This window comes from Salmo salar, chromosome ssa04 (assembly GCF_905237065.1).
Source record: "Salmo salar chromosome ssa04, Ssal_v3.1, whole genome shotgun sequence".
Lineage (NCBI taxonomy): Eukaryota > Metazoa > Chordata > Actinopteri > Salmoniformes > Salmonidae > Salmo > Salmo salar.
Window position 1 is genome coordinate 6,881,647 of NC_059445.1, and position 24,232 is coordinate 6,905,878.

General features: G+C 41.8%; 1 protein-coding gene across 4 annotated transcripts in view; it reads left to right on the forward strand.

The window, feature by feature from the left end:
• LOC106610529 (interferon-induced very large GTPase 1) overlaps positions 1 to 24,232 on the forward strand; it is a 145,942-nt gene that overhangs the window by 108,533 nt on the left and 13,177 nt on the right. For all 4 annotated transcript variants that reach the window (XM_014209915.2, XM_014209914.2, XM_014209917.2 and 1 more), the window contains one exon: positions 3,022 to 3,135. In XM_014209915.2, coding sequence (XP_014065390.1) covers positions 3,022 to 3,135 — 114 coding nt within the window. The remainder of the gene's footprint in view (positions 1 to 3,021; positions 3,136 to 24,232) is intronic.

Here is a 24,232-nt window from a genome sequence, read left to right on the forward strand (position 1 = left end):
AAAATCATTATTTATAACCTTGTCAAGGTTTTGACTATATTTCCTATTCATTTTGCAACTAATTTCATATATGCTTTCATGGAAAACAAGGACATTTCTAAGTGACCACAAATTTTTGAACGGATTGTAGTTTATTTATTTATTGTCCTATCATGATTGAACTGTCCCCAACCCTATACCCTAGACACCCATGGGCCTACTGTAAGTGGCCTATATGCAGCTAAAACAGAAGGATAAATGTGGTCAGAGACCCACTAAAGTAGCACTGCCCCCTCAAGACTCTGAGCCTGATTGGCAGGGTTGGTCCTACAAAGCCAAAACCTCCTGATGGGTGAGCATAATATACAAGGAATTTCTCAAAGCTGCTATTGAGAACCTTGACGACCTTGTACCTAGCCGGTGGGGATTCCGGTGGGGTGCCTCCACCCAGGCAGTGGCAGTGCTGGCAACACTAGCTGCAGTAACTCTGATCTCCGTCAGCTAGGACTTGACATTGGTTAATCAAATCTTCCCATTCTTGCTCAATTTTACATGTCTTCTCAAACAGATGCAACTGTATATGCATTCGCACAACAAGTCTTCTCTTGAGTTGGGCTCGAGGATGGAACAACTGTTGAGCATCTGAGCTGGTGGTTGTTTGTCGGGGGGGAAAGGTTGAGTGTGTATGATTGTGTGTGTTTATGTATGCCTTGACGGGTGGCAGCCTAGCGGTTAGAGCGTTGGGTAACAGAAAGGTTGCTGGGTTGAATAACCAAGCCGACAAGGTGAAAAACCTGTCGATGTGTCCTTGGCACTTAATCCTAATTTGCTCCAGGGGCTGACTCTGTAGGTAGGCCGTCATTGTAAATAAGAATTTGTTCTTAACTGACTTGCCTAGTTAAATAAATGTAAAATAAAAAAAAATCATAATTGTATGCTAAAATAATAGTTGTGTGCCAAAAATTTGATTTTTCTAATGGCAGTCTTGGTTATAGGTAATAATCCTTCTCATGAACTGCCTACATTATTACGCATATTATTAGTTAATTATGGAAATTAAGATATGCAATTTTTATTATACACTGCTCAAAAAAATAAAGGGAACACTTAAACAACACAATGTAACTCCAAGTCAATCACGCTTCTGTGAAATCAAACTGTCCCCTTAGGAAGCAACACTGATTGACAATAAATTTCACATGCTGTTGTGCAAATGGAATAGACAACAGGTGGAAATTATAGGCAATTAGCAAGACACCCCCAATAAAGGAGTGGTTCTGCAGGTGGGGACCATAGACCACTTCTCAGTTCCTATGCTTCCTGGCTGATGTTTTGGTCACTTTTGAATGCTGGCGGTGCTTTCACTGTAGTGATAGCATGAGACAGAGTCTACAACCCACACAAGTGGCTCAGTTAGTGCAGCTCATCCAGGATGGCACATCAATGCGAGCTGTGGCAAGAAGGTTTGCTGTGTCTGTCAGCGTAGTGTCCAGAGCATGGAGGCGCTACCAGGAGAAAGGCCAGTACATCAGGAGACGTGGAGGAGGCCGTAGGAGGGCAACAACCCAGCAGCAGGACCGCTACCTCCGCCTTTGTGCAAGGAGGAGCAGGAGAAGCACTGCCAGAGCCCTGCAAAATTACCTCCAGCAGGCCACAAATGTGCATGTGTCTGCTCAAACGGTCAGAAACAGACTCCATGAGGATGGTATGAGGGCCTGACGTCCACAGGTGGGGGTTGTGCTTACAGCCCAACACCGTGCAGGACGTTTGGCATTTGCCAGAGAACACCAAGATTGGCAAATTCACCACTGGCGCCCTGTGCTCTTCACAGATGAAAGCAGGTTCACACAGAGCACGTGACAGACGTGACAGAGTCTGGAGACGCCGTGGAGAACGTTCTGCTGCCTGCAACATCCTCCAGCATGACCGGTTTGGCGGTGGGTCAGTCATGGTGTGGGGTGGCATTTCTTTGGGGGGCCGCACAGCCCTCCATGTGCTCGCCAGAGGTAGCCTGACTGCCATTAGGTACCGAGATGAGATCCTCAGACCCCTTGTGAGACCATATGCTGGTGCGGTTGGCCCTGGGTTCCTCCTAATGCAAGACAATGCTAGACCTCATGTGGCTGGAGTGTGTCAGCAGTTCCTGCAAGAGGAAGGCATTGATGCTATGGACTGGCCCGCCCGTTCCCCAGACTTGAATCCAATTGAGCACATCTGGGACATCATGTCTCGCTCCATCCAGTACCAGTCAAAAGTTTTGACACTTGCTACTCATTCCAGGGTTTTTCTTTATTTTGACTATTTTGTAGAATAATAGTGAAGACATCAAATCTATGAAATAACACAATTGGAATTATGTAGTAACCCAAAAAGTGTAAATGTGATATTTCAGTTTTTGATTTTTAATAAATTAGCAAACATTTCTAATAACATGTTTTTCCTTTGTCATTATGGAGTATTGTGTGTAGATTGATGAGGAAAAAATACAATTTAATACACTTTAGAATAAGTCTGTAACGTAACAAAATGTTGAAAAATTCATGGGGTCTGAATACTTTCCAAAGGCACTGTATGTACAGTGCCTTCGGAAAGTATCCAGACCTAAAATTCATTATAATTGATGAGGAAAAACATTTATTTAAACAATCTACACACAATACCCCATAATGACAAAGCATATTGACAAATTGAGGGGGTGACAGATGGACTTTATTCATTTTGACGTCAATTCCAATGAATTCATTTTTTATTTTGTTTTGTTATATCCACCTCTCATAGTGTTGTTTTACTATTCTTTTCAAAAAATACTTTTCTCAAAAAGATTTGACCCCAACATCACGTCCCCAACCCTGACCTTAAGTCTAAACCTAACCTTAATCCTACACTTAACCAATTTCGATCCCTAAGGCCTAATACTAACCTTTGAATCTGCAGGTAAAATATTCACCTACTTTATGGCATTTTGTTGAAGTTGATAGCAATACTAATTAGTTGACTTTTGATGCTTCTACTCCTCGAAGTTATGAATTATTGTACTTTCAGTGTCCTTCTGGAGAGAGCAGAGTCACCGACTCTGAGTTATGCATCAGCAAACAGTCACCAGTCAATGGATACGGATGAGGAAGACGAGGAGGAGAACTCGGCTCCAAAAGAGAAGTAAGATCATACATTTTATTTAAGCAGAGGCTGCGCGACCTCATCAGACTTCTTACCCAGAGCCAAAAAACGTATCACGTTCTGCGCATGTGTTACAGATGCTGTGAGACATGTGAGCTGAGACAGGATCAGAGACAGTGTCACTGCCAGTAGTGTCTTGACTAAATGTTTTTCTCTTAAGTTTTTTTTATTCCAAGGATCTCATGAAGAGGATCTCTTCATGAGAAATATTATAATATTGGTATTGTTAACCATCTGGATGTCACCGGGATACAATCTATTCAGTGGGGAGAGCATGCACGGCAAGTCGGGTCACAGTGTCCTTTGTGGGGGTTTATCCACTGTTGAATAGTTCTGTTAACATCATGGCAAGGAAAGTGCTAGCTAGCTAGTGTAGCCACTTAATCAAGGTGACAGCTAAAGTACAAGCAACAGTGGTTGCTAGGTTGTGGTAATATTTCAGAGGAAATATGGCATTAACATTGTATCCCAGAATGATCAAAAATAAATTAAACTTGAACACTTAACTAACTCTCCCAATTTAACACAAGGACACACACACACAGGAAAGGGAAGTGGCAGTGTTGGGAGCAAAATAAGTAGAGAATCCTGCACATGTGCAGAAGGTTCTTTTTTTTTTGCTACTGGGAAGAGGCACACAATGTTTTAAGCAACCCTGCCACTCCATCTTATTTTAAGGGTATTTCATTCAACTAGGGATCAATTCAGACTTCAATATGAACTCATGGATAGCATTGTTATGTCTCTGCGTGCAGTTGGAAGGAAGTTGAAGGTCGTTTTGTGAGCCATTGCTAACTAGCATTAGCGCAATGATTGGAAGTGTACAGACAACTTGCAATTGCACTAATGCTATTTAGCAACTTCCTTCAAAATGCCCAAATATTGGACTATCCCTTTAAGAATGAGGCCTACACGTTCCCAAAGTGTTTTTGGAATGAAGCACATCGCAGTTTTTGGTAATCAGACTTATGCAACAAGCTCTTTGGGAGTGTCTTCATAATTTGGATTCAACATTAAAAGTCCCACCCACTCATGGCGGACATGTTTGGTGTTAACACTTTCCAGTTAATATACCAGAAGCAAACCAGTTACGGGTTAACTTTCATTCAAAATGACTTGACACAAGAAGAGTAGTCTCTGTAGACAGACATCCTTCCAGAGCCCTATCCGTTCATGTCCAGTAAACATTTCCGGTAAACATGGAGCTCGCATTGAATATTTTCAATGAGTGCATTTTTGCAAGTGAGTTGTTTGCATGCAACATGACGTTAGCGTTACAAGCTTACAACCACTGACTGGCTGTGAGTACCGTTGAGGACAGTGGTGTCTCTTTATCACAGGGGAAGGATCTTTTAAACAAACAAAAATAGTTCTATGAGCAGTTGTTACAACAACAAGAAAATAGCTTCATGTGTTGTGTCCAAATACTGGTGTCAACTAATAAAAAAATGTATGACCTTGTAGCAACTGACAGTGGAGGAAAAGTACATGTAATTGCTCAAATATAAATATACTCAAATAAGTATCAAAAGTAAAAGTATAAATAATTTCAAATTCCTTATATTAAGCGAACCAAATTTTCACGATTTTCATGTTTTTTTTAAATTACGGATAGCCAGCGGCACACTCCAACACTCAGACATCATTTACAAACAAAGCAAAGCATTTGTGTTTAGTGAGTCAGCCAGATTAGAGGCAGTAGGGATGACCAGGGATGTTTTCTTGATAAGTGTGTGAATTGGGGCGGCAGGGTAGCCTAGTGGTTAGAGCGTTGGACTAGTAACTGAAAGGTTGCAAGTTCAAATCCCCGAGCTGACAAGGTACAAATCTGTCGTTCTGAACAGGCAGTTAACCCACTGTTCCTAGGCCGTCATTGAAAATAAGAATTTGTTCTTAACTGACTTGCCTAGTTAAATAAAGGTCAAATAAAGATTTTAAAAAATGTGACCATTTTCCTGTCCTGCTAAGTATTGAAAATGTAACAAGTACTTTTGGGTGTCAGGGAAAATGTATGGAGTAAGAAGTGCATTATTTTCTTTAGGAATGTAGTGAAGTAGAAGTAAAAGTTGTCAAAAATATAAATAGTAAAGTACAGATACCCCCCAAAAATATCTTAAGTAGTATTTTAAAGTATTTTACTTAATGTAATACATGGCAATAACGTAATAAAAATGTTGTGCATAATGTAATAAATATTACATTATTACATTATGATAATTACCCTCCAAACTCGTCATTAAGCTCGAGACCCTGGGTCTCGACCCCGTCCTGTGCAACTGGGTCCTGGACTTTCTGACGGGCCGCCCCCAGGTGGTGAGTGTAGGAAACAACATCTCCACCCCGCTGATCCTCAACACTGGGTCCCCACAGGGGTGCGTTCTCAGCCCTCTCCTGTACTCCCTGTTCACCCAAGACTGCGTGGCCATGCACGCCTCCAACTCAATCATCAAGTTTGCAGACGACACTACAGAGGTAGGCTTGATTACCAACAACGACAAGACGGCCTACAGGGAGGAGGTGAGGGCCCTCGGAGTGTGGTGTCAGGAAAATAACCTCCCACTCAACGTCAACAAAACAAAGGAGATGATCGTGGACTTCAGGAAACAGCAGAGGGAGCAGCCCCCTATCTACATTGACGGGACAGTAGTGGAGAAGGTGGAAAGTTTTAAGTTCCTCTGCGTACACATCACGGACAAACTGAAATGGTCCACCCACACAGACAGCGTGGTGAAGAAGGCGCAACAGCGCCTCTTCAACCTCAGGAGGCTGAAGAAATTTGGCTTGTCACCGAAAACATTCGCAAACTTTTACAGATGCACAATCGAGAGCATCCTGTCGGGCTGTATCACCGCCTGGTACGGCAACAGCTCCGCCCACAACCGTAAGGCTCTCCAGAGGGTAGTGAGATCTGCACAACGCATCACTGGGGGCAAACTACCTGCCCTCCTGGACACCTACACCACCCGATGTCACAGGAAGGCCAAAAAAATCATCAAGGACAACAACCACCCGAGCCACTGCCTGTTCACCCCGCTGTTATCCAGAAGGCGAGGTCAGTACAGGTGCATCAAAGCTGGGACTGAGAGACTGAAAAACAGCTTCTATCTCAAGGCCATCAGACTGTTAAACAGCCATCACTAACATTGAGTGGCTGCTGCCAACATACTGACTCAAATCTCTAGCCACTTAATAATAAAAAATTGGATGTAAAAAATTGGATGTAATAAATGTATCACTAGTCACTTTAAACAATGCCACTTTAAATAATGTTTACATACCCTACATTACTCATCTCATATGTATATACTGTACTCTATACCATCTGCATCTTGCCTATGCCGTTCGGCCATCGCTCATCCATATATGTATATGTACATATTCTTATTCATTCCTTTACACTTGTGTGTATAAGGTAGTTGTTGTGAAATTGTTAGGTTACTTGTTAGATATTACTGCACGGTCGGAACTAGAAGCACAAGCATTTCTCTACACTCGCATTAACATCTGCTAACCATGTGTATGTGACCAATAAAATTTGATTTGAAGTGGGTAAAAAAAAATCATTAATATTGTAGTAACTTTAACCAATAATGTTAACAATCTAAAACATTTTTTTTTTCATGCTTATCAAGTGTCATGCTTCTGTAATAGCTGACTGTGCACCAAAACATATTCCTGAATCCTAGCTCTAAACCTGACTCTAGCAGTAATATCAACTTTCAATTTACAATATCATTGATCCCCCCCAATACACACCCAGTGACTCTGTCTGTATGTGTAAATGATAGAGAGAGATCTGGACATGAGTCTGGTTCCATCTACGCTCTGTAACGGCGCAAGTCTGTTGTGGCAATGGATTTTAAATGCAAAGTGTTTCTCAAGTGTGTGACACTTAGTATGCATGATATTAAAGAAATTGTGTTATTACATTATTGGTTTAAGTTATTACACTATTGATGAAAAAAGTTACCACTTTATATTGTAATAATCAACGGAAATGTAATATAATTATAGTAATTATTACACTAAGCACAAAAATGATATTACGTTATGTGGTCAGAATATTTATTACATTATCAGCATTTATTACATTATAAATGCAAAAGTTATTATGTTATTTGCAGGTATTACGTTATTGACTGTTATTACATTATCAGTTGCCACAAAGAGGTCCAGGACCAGAAAGGTCAGGGACCTGGACAACAGTTTGCAGTTCTCCCAGGGTCAGCTCAATGAGTTTAAACAGGAAAACTGCAATATGACAGCAATATGTAAGTCATTTAGAGAGGACATCAGTTCTTTATGCGAATCCATGATAACAATGATGGAGAAATCAGATAATTGAGGGACAATCAAGGCGGAACATCGTTGTTGTGGACGAAATTGCAGAATCTCTACGAGACCTGGAGTCTGAGGACAAAGTGAGAGAAAGGATCTCAGAGAAACTGAAGATGGACCACAGGAAGATTGAGGTGGAGCGTGCCAACAGGACTGGAAAACTCACCACCGTCCCAGGTGACAAGCACGATAGTGGTCAAATTTCTACGTTTCAATGAAAAGGTAGCTCTTCTGGAAAGAGCCAAGACCTTGAGAGGAACGTACTTCTTCCTCAAAGAGGACTTTCCTGAAGCTGTGCACCAAAAGAGGAAAGAAGTTATCCCAGCCATGAAATCTGCGAGAGCGCGTGGGGACATTGCTTACATCCGATATGACAGGCTCATTGTCCACCCTCCCTCCCAAAAGCCTGGAAGGGATGAGAGAGCCAAGCCTATTGGTTCGTAGCTTCAAGCCCACAGCGCGCACACACACACACACACCAAATGATTAATGGACTGATGAATATTTGTTTTTCTCTTGCTTTATTTGTTATTTTCCATATTATGTCTATCTCTGATAAGCTACCCAGGAAAGGGCTGAAAATAGCACATATTAATATATGTAGCCTTAGAAGTAAAGTTCATGAAGTCAATAACTTGCTAACATCAGATAACATTAATATATTAGCAATTTTTGAGACTCACATAGATAACTCCTTTGATAATACAGCAGTAGCAATACAAGGATATAACACAAGACAGGAATGCTTATAAGGGAGGTGTTGCTGGATACAGTGGCTTCAGAAAGTATTAACCCCTTTGATATGTTCCACATTTTGTTGTGTTACAGCCTGAATTTAAAATGGGTTAAATTAAGATGATGTCAAAGTGGAATTATGTTTTTCAGAATTTGTACAAATTGATTCAAAATGGAAAGGTGAAATTTCTGGAGTCAATAAGTATTCAACCCCTTTGTTATAGCAAGCATAAATATGTTCAGGAGTAAAAATCTGCTTAACAAGTCACATAATAAGTGTCATGGACTCACTCTGTGCAATAATAGTTTTTAACATTATTTTTAATGACTACTTCATCTTACACATACAGATAATTGTAAGGTCCCTCCGTCATGCAGTGAATTTCAAACACAGATTCAACTACATACAGATGAAGTCGGAAGTGTACATACACCTTAGCCAAATACATTTAAACTGAGTTTTTCACAATTCCTGACATTTATAATCCTGGTAAAAATTCAGTTTTAGGCCAGTTCGGATCATCACTTTATTTTAAGAATGTGAAATGTCAGAATAATAGTAGAGAGATGTCACGTCCTGACCAGCAGATGGAGCTGGTGTAGTAGTTTGGGGGTCAGGACGTGGCAGTCTTGTGTGTGTCTTGTGACTCCTGATCAGGAACAGCTGGGAATCGTTGTTCCTGATTGGGAGTCATATATGTAGGAGTTGTTTGTCACTGGGGTTTGTGGGTGGTTGTTTTGCACTGCGTTTTTTTTAGCCTGCAAACTGTTGCTGCTGTCACGTTTATTGTTTCCTGTGGATGCTTTACTCCTTTTGTTGGGTAATTAAAAAATGAGTATTCACATACCTGCTGCGCCTTGGTTCATTTCAGAAGACAGTCGTTACAAGAGAATGATTTATTTGAGCTTTTATTTCTTTCATCACATTCCCAGTGGGTCAGAAGTTTACATACACTCAATTAGCATTTGAGTGTATGTAAATTGTTTAACTTGGGTCAAACATTTCGGGTAGCCTTCCACAATAAGTTGGGTGAATTTTGGCCCATTCCTCCTGACAGAGCTGGTGTAACTGAGTCAGGTTTGTAGGCCTCCTTGTTCGCACATGCTTTTTCAGCTCTGCCCACAAATGTTCTATAGGATTGAGGTCAGGGCTTTGTGATGGCCACTCCAATACCTTGACTTTGTTGTCCTTAAGCCATTTTGCCACAACTTTGGAAGTATGCTTGGGGGTCATTGTCCATTTGGAAGACCCATTTGCAACCAAGCTTTAACTTCCTGACTGATGTCTTGAGATGTTGCTTCAATATAGCCACATCATTTTCCATCCTCATGATGCCATCTATTTTGTGAAGTTTTTTTTATTTTGCCTTTATTTAACTAGGTAAGTCAGTTAAGAACATATTCTTATTTTCAGTGACAGCCTAGGAACAGTGTATTAACAGCCTTGTTTAGGGGCAGAACGACAGATTTTTACTTTGTCAGCTCGGGGATTCGATCTTGCAACCTTTCGATTACTTGTCCAACGCTCTAACCACTAGGCTACCTGCTGCCCCAAGTGTACCAGTCCCTCCTGCAGCAAAGCACCCCCACAACATGATGCTGCCACCCCCATGCTTCATGGTTGGGATGGTGTTCTTCGGCTTGCAAGCCTCCCCCCTTTTCCTCCAAACACAACGATGGTCATTATGGCCAAACAGTTCTATTTTTATTTAATCAGACCAGAGGACATTTCTCCAAAAAGTACGATCTTTGTCCCCATGTGCAGTTGCAAACCGTAGTCTGTCTTTTTTAATGGTGGTTTTGGAGCAGTGGCTTCTTCCTTGCTGAGCGGTCTTTCAGGTTATGTCGATATAGGATTAGTTTTACTGTGGATATAGATACTTGTGTACCTGTGTCCTCCAGCATCTTCACAAGGTCCTTTGCTGTTCTTCTGGGATTGATTTGCACTTTTCGCACCAAAGTACGTTCATCTCTAGGAGACAGAACGTGTCTCCTTCCTGAGCGGTATGACGGCTGTGTGGTGCAATGGTGTTTATACTTGCGTACTATTGTTTGTACAGATGAACGTGGTACCTTCAGGCATTTGGAAATTGCTCCCAAGGATGAACCAGACTTGTGGAGGTCTATAATTCTTTTTCTGAGGTCTTGGCTGATTTCTTTTGATTTTCCCATGATGTCAAGTAGAGGCACTGAGTTTGAAGGTAGGCCTTGAAATACATCCACAGGTACACCCCCAATTGACTCAAATGATATCAATTAGCCTATCAGAAGCTTATAAAGCTATGACATAATTTTCTGGAATTTTCCAAGCTGTTTAAAGGCACAGTCAACTTAGTGTATGTAAACGTGTGACCCACTGGAATTGTGATACAGTGAATTATAAGTGAAATAATCTGTCTGTAAACAATTGTTGGAAAAATGACTTGTGTCATGCACAAAGTAGATGTCCTATCCAACTTGCCAATACTATAGTTTGTTAACAAGAAATTTGTGGAGTGGTTGAAAAACGAGTTTTAATGACTCCAACCTAAGTGTATGTAAACTTCTGACTTCAACTGTAGACCAGGGAGGTTTTAAATGCCTTGCATAGAGGGGCACTGATTGGTACAGACATTGAATATTCATTTGACTATGGTGAATTTGTGAATTACACTTTTGATGGTGTATCAATACGCCCAGTCACTACAAAGATACAGGCATCCTTCATAACTGTTGCCGGGATTTGGAAGGAAACTGCTCAGGGAATTCACCAACAGGAGAAAACTGAGGATGCATCAACATTGTAGTTACTCCAAAATGTTATCCCAATTGACAGAGTGAAAAGAAGGAAGCATGTACAGAATCAAATAAAAAACATTACAAAATATGCATCCTGTTTGCAACAAGGCACTAAAGTAATACTGCAATAAATGTGGCAAAGCAATTCACTTTTTGCCCTGAATACAAAATGGAATGTTTGGGGCAAATCCAATATAACACATTACTGAATACCACTCTCCATATTTTCAAGCGTAGTGGTGGCTGCATCATGTTATGGGTATGCTTTTAATCGTTAAGGACTGGGGTGTTTTTCAGGATAAAAAATAAACAGAATGGCAAAATCCTAGATGAAAACCTGGTTCAATCTGCTTTACACCAGACACTGGAGATGAATTCCCCTTTCAGCAGGACAATACCCTAAAACACAACGCCAAATCTACACTGGAGTTGCTTACCAAGAGGACAGTGATTTTCAGTGGCCGAGTTACAGTTTTGATTTAAATCTACTTTAAAATCTATGGCAAGACCTGAAAATGGTTGTTTAGCAATGATCAACAACCAGTTTGACAGAGTTTGAAAGCTTTTGAAAAGAATAATAGTCAAACAATCCAGGTGTGAAAAGCTCTTAGACTTACCTAGAAAGACTCACAGCTGTAATCACTGACAAAGGTGCTTCTGCAAAATATTGACTCAGGGGTGTGAATACTTATGTAAATTAGATATTTCTGTATTTCATTTTCAATAGATTTGCAAACTTTGTCTTTATTGGGTATTGTTTGTAGCTGCGTGAGAGAAAAAAATATTTAATCAATTTTGAATTCAGGGTGTAACACAACTAAATGTGGAATAAGTCAAGGAGTATGAATAATTTCTGAAAGCACTGCATTTTCAGAGCCACATCCATATAATGCTTAGAGAAGATCTCATGTCAAGCGTTATTGAAAATGTGTGTTTGCCAGTTGACCTGCCTCATCTAAAGCCTATAATTGTGTGGTTTTGCTATAGGCCACCAAGTGCTAACAGTCAGAATCTAAGTGATGTGTGTGAAATGCTTGATAGTGTATGTGATGTAAACAGAGAGGTCTACTTTCTTGGGGACCTGAATATTGAGTGATTTTCATCAAGCTGTCCTCTCAAGATGAAGCTTCTCACTGTAATCAGTGCCTGTAATCTGGTTCAGGTTATTAATCAACATACCAGGGTGTTTACAAACACTACAAGAACCAGATCATCCACATGTATTGATAAGATTTTTACTAATACTGTAGAACTTTGTTCTAAAGCTGTATCCGTACCCATTGTTTGCAGTAATCACAATATAGTGGCTATATCCAGGAGAGACAAAGTTCCTGAAAGCTGGGCCTAAAATAGTGTATACGAGATCATCTAACTTTTTTTGCTGTGACTTAAGTGAATGATATTAAAATATTTCTATTTAGTCTGATATGATAAATAAGGAGCATCCAGACGCTGCAATTTATTAATTTATGAAATTGCTTCTTCCAATTATTGATAAACATGCACCTGTTAGGAAACTGACTTAGAACTGTTAAGGATCAATATATTGATGAGGAATTGAACAACTGTGTGGTTGAAAGAGATGGGGCAAAAGGAGTGGATAATAAGTGTGGCTGCACATCTGACTGGCTGATTTTCGTGCACAATGAGAAATTATGTGACTAAACTCAACAAAAAGAAGAAACTGTATTATGAAGCCAAGATCAATGATATAATGATGGAAAAACAACGTTGGAGTACTTTAAAGGAAATGATTGGCAGAAAGACAAATTCAACTCCATCTTTCATTGAATCAGATGGCTTATTCATCACTAAACCATTTGATGTTGTCATTCAGTAGATCTGCAGGAGGGGTGAAGTCAGGCGCAGGAGACTCAGGTACGTGAAACACGTTTTAATGAAGAATGCAAGTCCAAAGAACCAAACCGACAAGGCAGGGTAAAAATAATTCCATACAAGACAAACACAGTCTAGGAATGTAGCGGGACGCAGCCCAGCAACCCTAATGCCCAAAATGCATAACGGTGAATAAGGACAAGAAAAAATAAATCCCCAACCTACAACAACAGACACGAAACAATCCCACACAACCCCAAACACAAAACAGACAGACTAAATACCCCACTAATTACTAAACACAAAACAGGTGTTACACTAACCAGACATTACCAAACGAAAACAGAAAAGGAAATCGATGGCAGCTAGTAGGCCGGCGACGACAACCGCCGAGCGCCGCCCGACCGGGGAGAGGCGCCACCTTCTGTGGACGTTGTGACAGATGTTGCCAATTAACTAATTGTTAAAATAATTGGCAAAGTGGGCAAACTTAGGCAGGAAATGCCAACAACGAACAGTGAGCCATGGTGTTCATGTATAAAAATAATAATGAAAAGCATTGTAAGTTTGATTTTTAGTGTGGGAGAGGTGGACAAATTATTGTTATCGATCAATAGTGACAACTAGGCATTGACAACTTAGATGAAAAGCTACTGAGGATGGTAGCTGACTCTATAGCCACTACCATCTGTCATATCTTTAATCTGAGTCTGTCCTCAGGCCTGGAAGCCAAAGTAATTCTGCTACCCAAGAGTGGTACAGCAGCCTTTACTGGTTCTAACAGCAGACCTATCAGCTTGCTGCCAACTCTTAGCAAACTGTTGGAAAAAAATGTGTTTGACCAAATAGAATGCTATTTCTCTGTAAGCAAATTAACAACCCACTTTCAGCATGCTTATAGAGAGGGGCACTCAACATGTACTGCACTTACACAAATTACTGATGATTAATTGAAAGAAATTGATAATAAGAATATTGTGGGAGCTGTACTGTTAGATTTCAGTGCAGCCTTTGATGTTATTGACCTTAAGAAAACATGCGTTATGGCTTTTCAACCTCTGCCATATTGTGGATTCAGAGCTAACTATCTATCTCAGAGGATTTTCTTTAATGGAAGCTTTTCTAATGTCAAACATGTAAAGTGTGGTGTACTGCAGGGCGTCTCTCTATGCCCTCTATTCTTTTCTATTTTTACCAATGACCTGCCACTGGCATTTAACAAAGCCTGTGTTTCCATGTATGCTGATGATTCAACCATATACGTGTCAGCAACCACAGCTAAGGAAGTCACTGAAACCCTTAACAAAGAGTTGTAGTCAGTTTTGGAATGGGTGGCTAGACCTCAGCTGAATCCGGAAATGAATGGTGTGGCTGTTGAACAAGTTGAGGAGTCTAAATTACTTGGTTTTACCTTAGATTGTAAACTGTCATGGTCAAAACATATACAGTGCATTCGGAAAGTATTCAGACCCCTTCACCTTTTTCACATTTTGTTAAGTTACAGGCTTATTCTAAAATTGATTAAAGTGTTTTTTCCCCTCATCAATATACACACAATACCCCAAACATTTTTGCAAATAAAGAAAATAAAAAAACTGAAATATACATTTATATAAGTATTCAGACCCTTTACTCAGTACTTTGTTGAAGCACATTTGGCAGCACTTACAGCCTCAAGTCTTCTTGGGTATGACGCTACAAGCTTGGCACACCTGTATTTGGGGAGTTTCTCCCATTCACTGCAGATCCTCTCAAGCTCTGTCAGGTGTGATGGGGAGCGTCACTGCACAGCTATTTTCAGGTCTCTCCAGAGATGTTCGATCGGGTTCAAGTCCGGGCTCTGGCTGGGACATCCAGCGACATCCCAAAGCCACTCCTGCATTGTCTTGGCTGTGTGCTTAGGGTCGTTGTCCTGTTGGAAGGGGAACCTTCGCCCCAATCTGAGGTCCTGAGCGCTCTGGAGCAGGTTTTCATCAAGGATCTCTCTGTACTTCACTCCATTTATCTTTCCCTTGATCCTGACTAGTCTCTCAGTCCCTGCCGCTGAAAAACATCCCCACAGCATGATCCACCACTATGCTTCACCGTAGGGATTTTGCCAGGTTTCCTCAAGTCATGATGCTTGGCATTCCGGCCAAAGAGTTCAATCTTGGTTTCATCAGACCAGAGAATCTTGTTTCTCATGGTCTGAGAGTCCTTTAGGTGCCTTTTGGCAAACCAAGTGGGTTGTCATGTGCCTTTTACTGAGGGGCTTCAGTCTGGCCACTCTACCATAAAGGCCTGATTGGTGGAGTGCTGCAGACATGGTTGTCCTTCTGGAAGGTTCTCTCATCTCCACAGAACAACTCTGAAGCTCTGTCAGAGTGACTATCGGGTTCTTGGTCATCTCCCTGATCAAGGCCCTTCTCCCCCGATTACTCAGTTTGGCTGGGCGGCCAGCTCTAGGAAGAGTCTTGATGGTTCCAAACTTCTTCCATTTAAGAATGATGGAGGCCACTGTGTTATTGTGGGCCTTCAATGCTGCAGAAATGTTTTGGTACCTTTCCTCTCGACACAATCCTGTCTCGGAGCTCTACGAACAATTCCTTTGACCTCATGGCTTGGTTTTTGCTCTGACATGCACTGTCAACTGTGGAGCCTTTTATAGACAGGTGTGTGCCTGTCTATATAATAATTAATATAATAATATAATTCAATCAATTGAATTTACCACAGGTGGACCCCAATCAAGTTGTAGAAACATTCTCAAGGATGATCAATGGAAACAGGATGCACCTGAGCTCAATTTTGAGTCTCTTAGCAAAGGGTCTGAATACTTATGTAAATAAGGTATTTCTGTGTTTTATTTTGAATACATTTGGAATCATTTCTAAAAACCTGTTTTTGTCATTATGGGGTATTGTGTGTAGATTGATTAGGATTTATTTTTTTTTGTTATCCATTTTAGAATACGCCTGTATCGTAACAAAATGTGGAAAAAGTGAAGGAGTCTGAATACTTTCTGAATGCACTGTAGATTGAATGGTTTTAAAGATGCGGAGAGGTCTGTCCGTAATAAAGATATGCCCTGCTTTTTTGACACCCCAGTCCACAAAGCAAGTCCTTCAGGCTCTAGTTTTGTCTAATCTTAATTATTGTCCAGTCACATGGTCAAGTGCTTTAAGGAAATACCTAGTTAAGTTGCAGCTGCCTAGAATAGAGTGGCACATCTTGCTCTTCATTGTAATCGGGGGGCTCATAACAATACTATGCATGTCAGTCTCTCTTGGCTAAGAGTTGAAGAAAGACTGACTGCATCACTTCTTGTTTTAATAAGAAACAATGCGTTGGAAATTCAAAATAGTTTGCATAGTCAACTTACACACAGCACTGACACACACACTTACCCCACCAGACATGCCTGCCACCAGGGTCTTTTCACAGTTCCCAGGGCCAGAAGAAATTCAAGGACTATACAGTAATATATGGAGCCATGAGTACATGAAACTCCCATCTTATAGCGCAAGTGAGCATGTGTTGGACCCAATAAGGCTAGCTGTTGCTATTGGTGTCGACTAAACAGGGGACAGGCAAACAGGTCAAGGGCAGGCAGAGGTCAGTTATCTAGATCGGAGTCCAAAAGTTGCAGAACGGCAGGCTTAGTGTCAGGGCAGGCAGAATGGTCAAAACCGGGAAAACTAGAAAACAGGAACTTGGAGAAAGACGGGAGCAAGGGGAAAAACGCTGGTAGGCTTGACGAACAAAACAAACTGGCAAAAGACAACACGGAGAACACAGGTATAAATACACTGGGGATAATGGGGAAGATGGACGACACCTGGAGGGGAGTGGAGACAATCACAAACAGATCAGGGTGTGACAATTACAGTTGTCAACAACTGTCTTAATTTTTTTTTACTTTAACAAAATTATATCAAATTTAACAACACTTTTATATATATATATATACAGTTGAAGTCAGAAGTTTACACTTAGGTTGGAGTCATTAAAACTCGTTTTTCAACCACTCCACACATTTCTTGTTAACAAACTATAGTTTTGGCAAGTCGGTTAGGACATCTACTTTGTGCATGACACAAGTAATTTTTCCAACAATTGTTTACAGACAGATTATTTCACTTATAATTCACTGTATCACAATTCCAGTGGGTCACACGTTTACATACACTAAGTTGACTGTGCCTTTAAACAGCTTGGAAAATTCCAGAAAAGGATGTCATGGCTTTAGAAGCTTCTGATCATTTGAGTCAATTGGAGGTGTACCTGTGAAGGCCTACCTTCAAACTCAGTGCCTCTTTGCTTGACATCATAGGAAAATCAAAAGAAATCAGCCATGACCTCAGAAAAAAAATTGTAGACCTCCACAAGTCTGGTTCATCCTTGGGAGCAATTTCCAAACACCTGAAGGTACCACGTTCATCTGTACAAACAATAGTACGCAAGTTTAAACACCATGGGACCACGCAGCCATCATACCGCTCAGGAAGGAGACGCGTTCTGTCTCCTAGAGATGAACGTACTTTGGTGCGAAAAGTGCAAATCAATCCCAGAACAACAGCAAAGGACCTTGTGAAGATGCTGGAGGAAACAGGTACAAAAGTATCTATATCCACAGTAAAACGAGTCCTATATTGACATAACCTGAAAGACCGCTCAGCAAGGAAGAAGCCACTGCTCCAAAACTGCCATAAAAAGCCATCTTCTATATACCCTCTTTTATATCGTCTGAGGTGTTTGTATTGCCGGTATTGGTTGAGACACAGCATACTCTTGAAAACAGGGTGAGTGTCATTTCAATCATAGAAATATAATTTTTAGAATGGGCCTATCCCTTAAGACCGCTACAATTTACACCATTGAGAATTTAATTGAATTACTACCACAAAGATGGCCGCCGGTCCATACACCATTGAATATCAACTTGAAAGGGACACTAAATGGCCACTAAAATGTGCAGTTTAGTCACACAACACAATGCCACAGATGTCTCAAGTTTTGAGTAAGCGTGCAATTGGCATGCTGACTGCAGGAATGTCCACCAGAGCTGTTAATATCTCTACCATAAGTCACCTCCAACGTCGTTTTGGAGAATGTCAGTACGTCCAACTAGCGTGGTGTGGGCGAGTGGTTATCTGAAGTCAACGTGGTTTACATACAGTATATGACGTGAAATACATACTGTTTGTGTAGATAGAAATATATTTGGGTTGTCCACAATTCAGTTCACCATTATAATAGTTCTTATCAAATTGTGCATCGAGTTGCATTGCATTCCTCGTGGGAAGGTTGGGAGTTCAATCCCCGGCCTAGTCATACTAAAGACTGTATCGTCTCTGCTTGGCACTCAGTATTAAGGAGATAGATTTGGGGTAAGGCCCTGCGATAGACTAGCATTCTGTCCAGAGGTGTTAAGTTCCTTTAAGTCCACGTATCTCAAGTCTGAATCAGCAGTCTGTTGTGTATGCTGACTTCAACGTGTGTCCTTCTCTTTCCCCTTGACTCTTGACAGGGGAAGTGTGCAGCTCTTTACCGTAGCTCTCCTCTTGACCTGGGAAGTCTGTCTAGTTTTACGGTAGCTCTCCTCTCCTCTTGACTGGGGAAGTCTGTCTAGTTTTACTGTAGCTCTTCTCTCCTCTTGACTAGGGAAGTTTGTCTAGTTTTACCCTAGCCCTTCTCTCCTCTTGACCTGGGAAGTCTATCTAGTTTTACTGTAACTCTTCTCTCCTCCTGACCTGGGAAGTCTGTCTAGTTTTACTGTAGCTCTTCTCTCCTCTTGACTGGGGAAGTCAAATCAAATCAAACTTTATTCGTCACATGCACCGAATACAATGTAGACCATATCTTAGGTATTGATTTGTTTACATTTTATTTCACCTTTATTAAACCAGGTAGGCTAGTTGAGAACAAGTTCTCATTTACAACTGCGACCTGGCCAAGAAAAAGCAAAGCAGTGCGACACAAACAACAACACAGTGTTACACATGGAATAAACAAGCGTACAGTCAATAACACAATAGAAAATAAAGGAAAGTCTATATACAGTGTGTGCAAATGGCGTGAGGAGGTAAGGCAATAAATAGGCCATAGTAGCAAAGTAATTACAATTGAGAAAATTAACACTGGAGTGATAGATGAGCAGATGATGATGTGCAAGTAGAAATACTGGTGTGCAAAAGAGCAGAAAAGTAAATAAAAACAATATGGGGTTGAGATAGGTAGATTGGGTGGGCTATTTACAGATGGGCTATGTTCAGCTGCAGCGATCGGTTAACTGCTCAGATAGCTGATGTTTAAAGTTAGTGAGGGAAATATAAGTCTCCAGCTTCAGTGATTTTTGCAATTCGTTCCAGTCATTGGCAGCAGAGAACTGGAAGGAAAGGCGGCCAAAGGAGGTGTTGGCTTTGGGGATGACCAGTGAGATATACCTGCTGGAGCGCGTGCTACGGGTGGGTGTTGTTATCGTGACCAGTGAGCTGAGATAAGGTGGAGCTTTACCTAGCATCAACTTATAGATGACCTGGAGCCAGTGGGTCTGGTGACGAATATGTAGGGAGGGCCAGCCGACTAGAGCATACAGGTCGCAGTGGTGGGTGGTATAAGGGGCTTTGGTAACATAACGGATGGCACTGTGATAGACTGCATACAGTTTGCTGAGTAGAGTATTGGAAGCTATTTTGTAAATGACATCGCCGAAGTCGAGGATCGGTAGGATAGTCAGTTTTACGAGGGTATGTTTGGCAGTGTGAGAGAAGGAGGCTTTGTTGTGACATAGGAAGCCGATTCTAGATTTAATTTTGGATTGGAGATGTTTAATATGAGTCTGGAAGGAGAGTTTACAGTCTAGCCAGACACCTAGGTATTTTTAGTTGTCCACATTTTCTAAGTTAGAACCGTCCAGAGTAGTGATGCTAGTTGGGCGGGCGGGTGCGGGCAGCGAACGGTTGAAAAGCATGCATTTGGTTTTACTAGCGTTTTAAGAGTAGTTGGAACCCATGGAAGGAGTGTTGTATGGCATTGAAGCTCGTTTGGATGTTAGTTAACCTGTTAGGGCTAGGGGGCAGTATTGACACGGCTGGATAAAAAACGTACCCGATTTAATCTGGTTACTACTCCTGCCCAGTAACTAGAATATGCATATAATTATTGGCTTTGGATAGCAAACACTCCAAAGTTTCTAAAACTGTTTGAATGGTGTCTGTGAGTACAACAGAACTCAAATGGCAGGTCAAAACCTGAGAAGATTCTGTACAGGAAGTACCCAGTCTGACAATTTCTTGGCCTTCTTTGCCATCTCTATCCAAAACAAAGGATCTCTGCTGTTACGTGACACTTCCTACGGCTGCCATGGGCTCTCAGAAGGCGGCAAAAAGCTGAATCGTGGCTTTGCAGGCTCTGGCTGAAAGAAAAGTAGCGCGTTTGGGTAGTGGCTGGTTACAGTACTGTGAGACTCAGGCGCGTGCCCGCGTCGACCGAATGCTTTGTTTTCTTTCCTCTGTTCACCTAAACGCAGATTCCCGGTCGGAATATTATCGCTTTTTTACGAGAAAAATGGCATAAAAATTGATTTTAAACAGCGGTTGACATGCTTCGAAGTACGGTAATGGAATATTTATAATTTTTTGTCACGAATTGCGCCATGCTCGTGACCCTGATTTACCATTTCAGATAGTGTCTGGAACGCACGAACAAAACGCCGCTATTTGGATATAACGATGGATTATTTTGGACCAAACCAACATTTGTTATTGAAGTAGCAGGCCTGGGAGTGCATTCTGACGAAGACAACAAAGGTAATCAAACTTTTGCAATAGTAAATCTGACTTTGGTCAGGGCTAAACTTGGTGGGTGTCTAAATGGCTAGCCGTGATGGCTGGGCTATCTACTGAGAATATTGCAAAATGTGCTTTCACCGAAAAGCTATTTTAAAATCGGACACCTCGATTGCACAAAGGAGTTCTGTATCTATAATTCTTAAAATAATTGTTATGTTTTTTGTGAACGTTTATCGTGAGTAATTTAGTAAATTCACCGGAAGTTTGCGGGGGGTATGCTAGTTCTGAACGTCACATGCTAATGTAAAAAGCTGGTTTTTGATATAAATATGAACTTGATTGAACAAAACATGCATGTATTGTATAACATAATGTCCTAGGGTTGTCATCTGATGAAGATCATCAAAGGTTAGTGCTGCATTTAGCTGTCTTCTGGGTTTTTGTGACATTATATGCTAGCTTGAAAAATGGGTGTCTGATTATTTCTGGCTGGGTACTCTGCTAACATAATCTAATGTTTTGCTTTCGTTGTAAAGCCTTTTTGAAATCGGACAGTGTGGTTAGATTAACGAGAGTCTTGTCTTTAAAATGCTGTAAAATAGTCATATGTTTGAGAAATTGAAGTAATAGCATTTCTAAGGTATTTGAAAATTGCGCCACGGGATTCAACTGGCTGTTGCGTAGGTGGGACGAATTCGTCCCGCCTAGCCCAGAGAGGTTAACACAGTGTCCAAAGAAGGGCCAGATGTATACTGAATGGTGTCGTCTGCATAGAGGTGGATCAGGGAATCACCTGCAGCAAGAGCGACATCGTTGATATATACAGAGAAAAGAGTCGGCCCGAGAATTGAACCCTGTGGTACCCCCATAGAGACTGCCAGAGGTCCGTACAACAGGCTGTCCGATTTGACACACTGAACTCAGAGAAGTGGTGAACCAGGCGAGGCAGTCATTTGAGAAACCAAGGCTGTTGAGTTTGCCGATAAGAATACGGTGATTGACAGAGTCGAAAGCCTTGGTCAGGTCGATGAAGACGGCTGCACAGTACTGTCTTTTATCGATTGCGCTTATGATATCATTAGTACCTTGAGCGTGGCTGAGGTGCACCTGTGACCAGTTCGGAAACCGGATTGCACAGCGGAGAAGGTACGGTGGGATTCGAAATGGTCAGTGATCTGTTTATTAACTTGGCTTTCGAAGACTTTAGAAAGGCATGGCAGAATGGATATAGGTCTATAACAGTTTGGGTCTAGAGTGTCACCCCCTTTGAAGAGGGGGATGACCACGGCAGCTTTCCAATCTTTAGGGATCTTGGACGATACAAAAGAGAGGTTGAACAGACTGGTAATAGGGGTTGCAACAATGGCGGCGGATCATTTTAGAAAGAGAGGGTCCAGATTGTCTAGCCCAGCTGATTTGTAGGGGTCCAGGTTTTGCAGCTCTTTCAGAACATCTGCTATTTGGATTTGGGTGAAGGAGAAGCTGGGGAGGCTTGGGAAAGTAGCTGCAGGGGTGCGGAGCTGTTGGCCAGGGTTGGGGTAGCCAGGAGGAAAGCATGTCCAGCCGTAGAGAAATACTTATTGAAATTCTCGATTATCGTGGATTTATCAGTGGTGACAGTGTTACCTAGCCTCAGTGTAGTGGGCAGCTGGGAGGAGGTGCTCTTATTCTCCATGGACTTTAGTCTCCCATGACTTTTTGGAGTTAGAGCTACAGGATGCAAATTTCTGTTTGAAAAAGGGAGTCTTTGCTTTCCTATCTGACTGCGTGTATTGGTTCCTGACTTCCCTGAAAAGTTGCATATCGCGGGGACTATTCGATGCTAATGCAGTCCGCCACAGGATGTTTTTGTGCTGGTCGAGGGCAGTCAGGTCTGGAGTGAACCAAGGCCTATATCTGTTCTTAGTTCTACATGTTTTTCAAAGGGGCATGCTTATTTAAGATGGTGAGGAAATTACGACCAGGCATCCTCGACTGACGGGATGAGGTCAATATCCTTCCAGGATACCCGGGCCAGGTCGATTAGAAAGGCCTGCTCGCAGAAGTGTTTTAGGGAGCGTTTGACAGTGATGAGGGGTGGTCGTTTGACCGCGGACCCATAGCGGATGCAGGCAATGAGGCAGTGATCACTGAGATCCTGATTGATAACAGCAGAGGTGTATTTGGAGGGCAAGTTGGTCAGGATAATATCTATGAGGGTGCCCATGTTTACAGATTTAGGGTTGTACCTGGTGGGTTCCTTGATAATTTGTGTGAGATTGAGGGCATCTAGCTTAGATTGTAGGACTGCCGGGGTGTTAAGCATATCCCGGTTTAGGTCACCTAACAGAACGAACTCTGAAGATAGATGGAGGGCAATCAATTCACATATGGTGTCCAGGGCACAGCTGGGAACTGAGGGGGGTCTATAACAGGCGGCAACAGTGAGAGACTTATTTCTGGAGAGATTAATTTTTAAAATTAGAAGCTCGAATTGTTTGGGTATAGACCTGGAAAGTATGACATAACTTTGCAGGCTATCTCTGGAGTAGATTGCAACTCCTCCCCCTTTGGCAGTTCTATCTTGATGGAAAATGTTGTTGTTGGGTATGGAAATCTAAGAATTTTTGGTGGCCTTCCTAAACCAGGATTCAGACACGTCAAGGACATCAGGGTTGGCGGAGTGTGCTAAAGCAGTGAGTAAAACAAACTTAGGAAGGAGGCTTCTGATGTTAACATGCATGAAACCAAGGCTATTTCGGTTACAGAAGTCACCAAATGAGAGTGCCTGGGGACACACAGGGCCTGGGTTAACCTCCACATCACCCGAGGAACAGAGGAGGAGTAGGATGAGGGTACGGCTAAAGGCTATCAAAACTGGTTGTCTAGTGCGTTGGGGACAGAATAAAAGGAGCGGATTTCTGGGCGTGGTAGAATAGATTCAGGGCATAATGTACAGACAGGGGTATGGTGGGGTGCGGGTACAGTGGAGGTAAGCCCAGGGACTGAGTGATGATAAGAGAGGTTGCATCTCTAGACGCGCTAGTTATGCTGGGTGAAGTCACCGCATGTGTGGGAGGTGGGACAAAGGAGGTGTGTTTATGTTTTCATTGTGTCGTGGCTGTGCGACGATATGGATAATATACAGCTGGCGGGATTTTCCATGCATCGGCAGGACAGAAGCTACGTCTGGTAAGACGAAGGGCGGGGAGTGTGTGTCTATTTGTCAATAACAGCTTGTGCGATGTCTAATATTAAAAAAGTCTTGAGGTATTACTCGCCTGAGGTGGAGTACCTTATGATAAGTTGTAGACCACACTATCTACCAAGAGAGTTCTCATCTATATTATTCGTAGCCGTCTATTTACCTCCACAAACTGATGCTGGCACTAAGACCGCACTCAACGAGCTGTATAAGGCCATAAGCAAACTAGTTTTACCGTAGCCCTTCTCTCCTCTTGACAGGTGAAGTCTCTCATTCAGGTACATGCAGCTCATCTGTCTCACTTCCCTCTTCATGTGCCTACTGTAGCACTGGTGCAGCCTGACTAAGGCTAGCTGACTACACTACCACTTTTGCTAGGCACATTTGACCAGCATAATCTGCAATAAAACATCCATAAGCATCTTATTTAAAG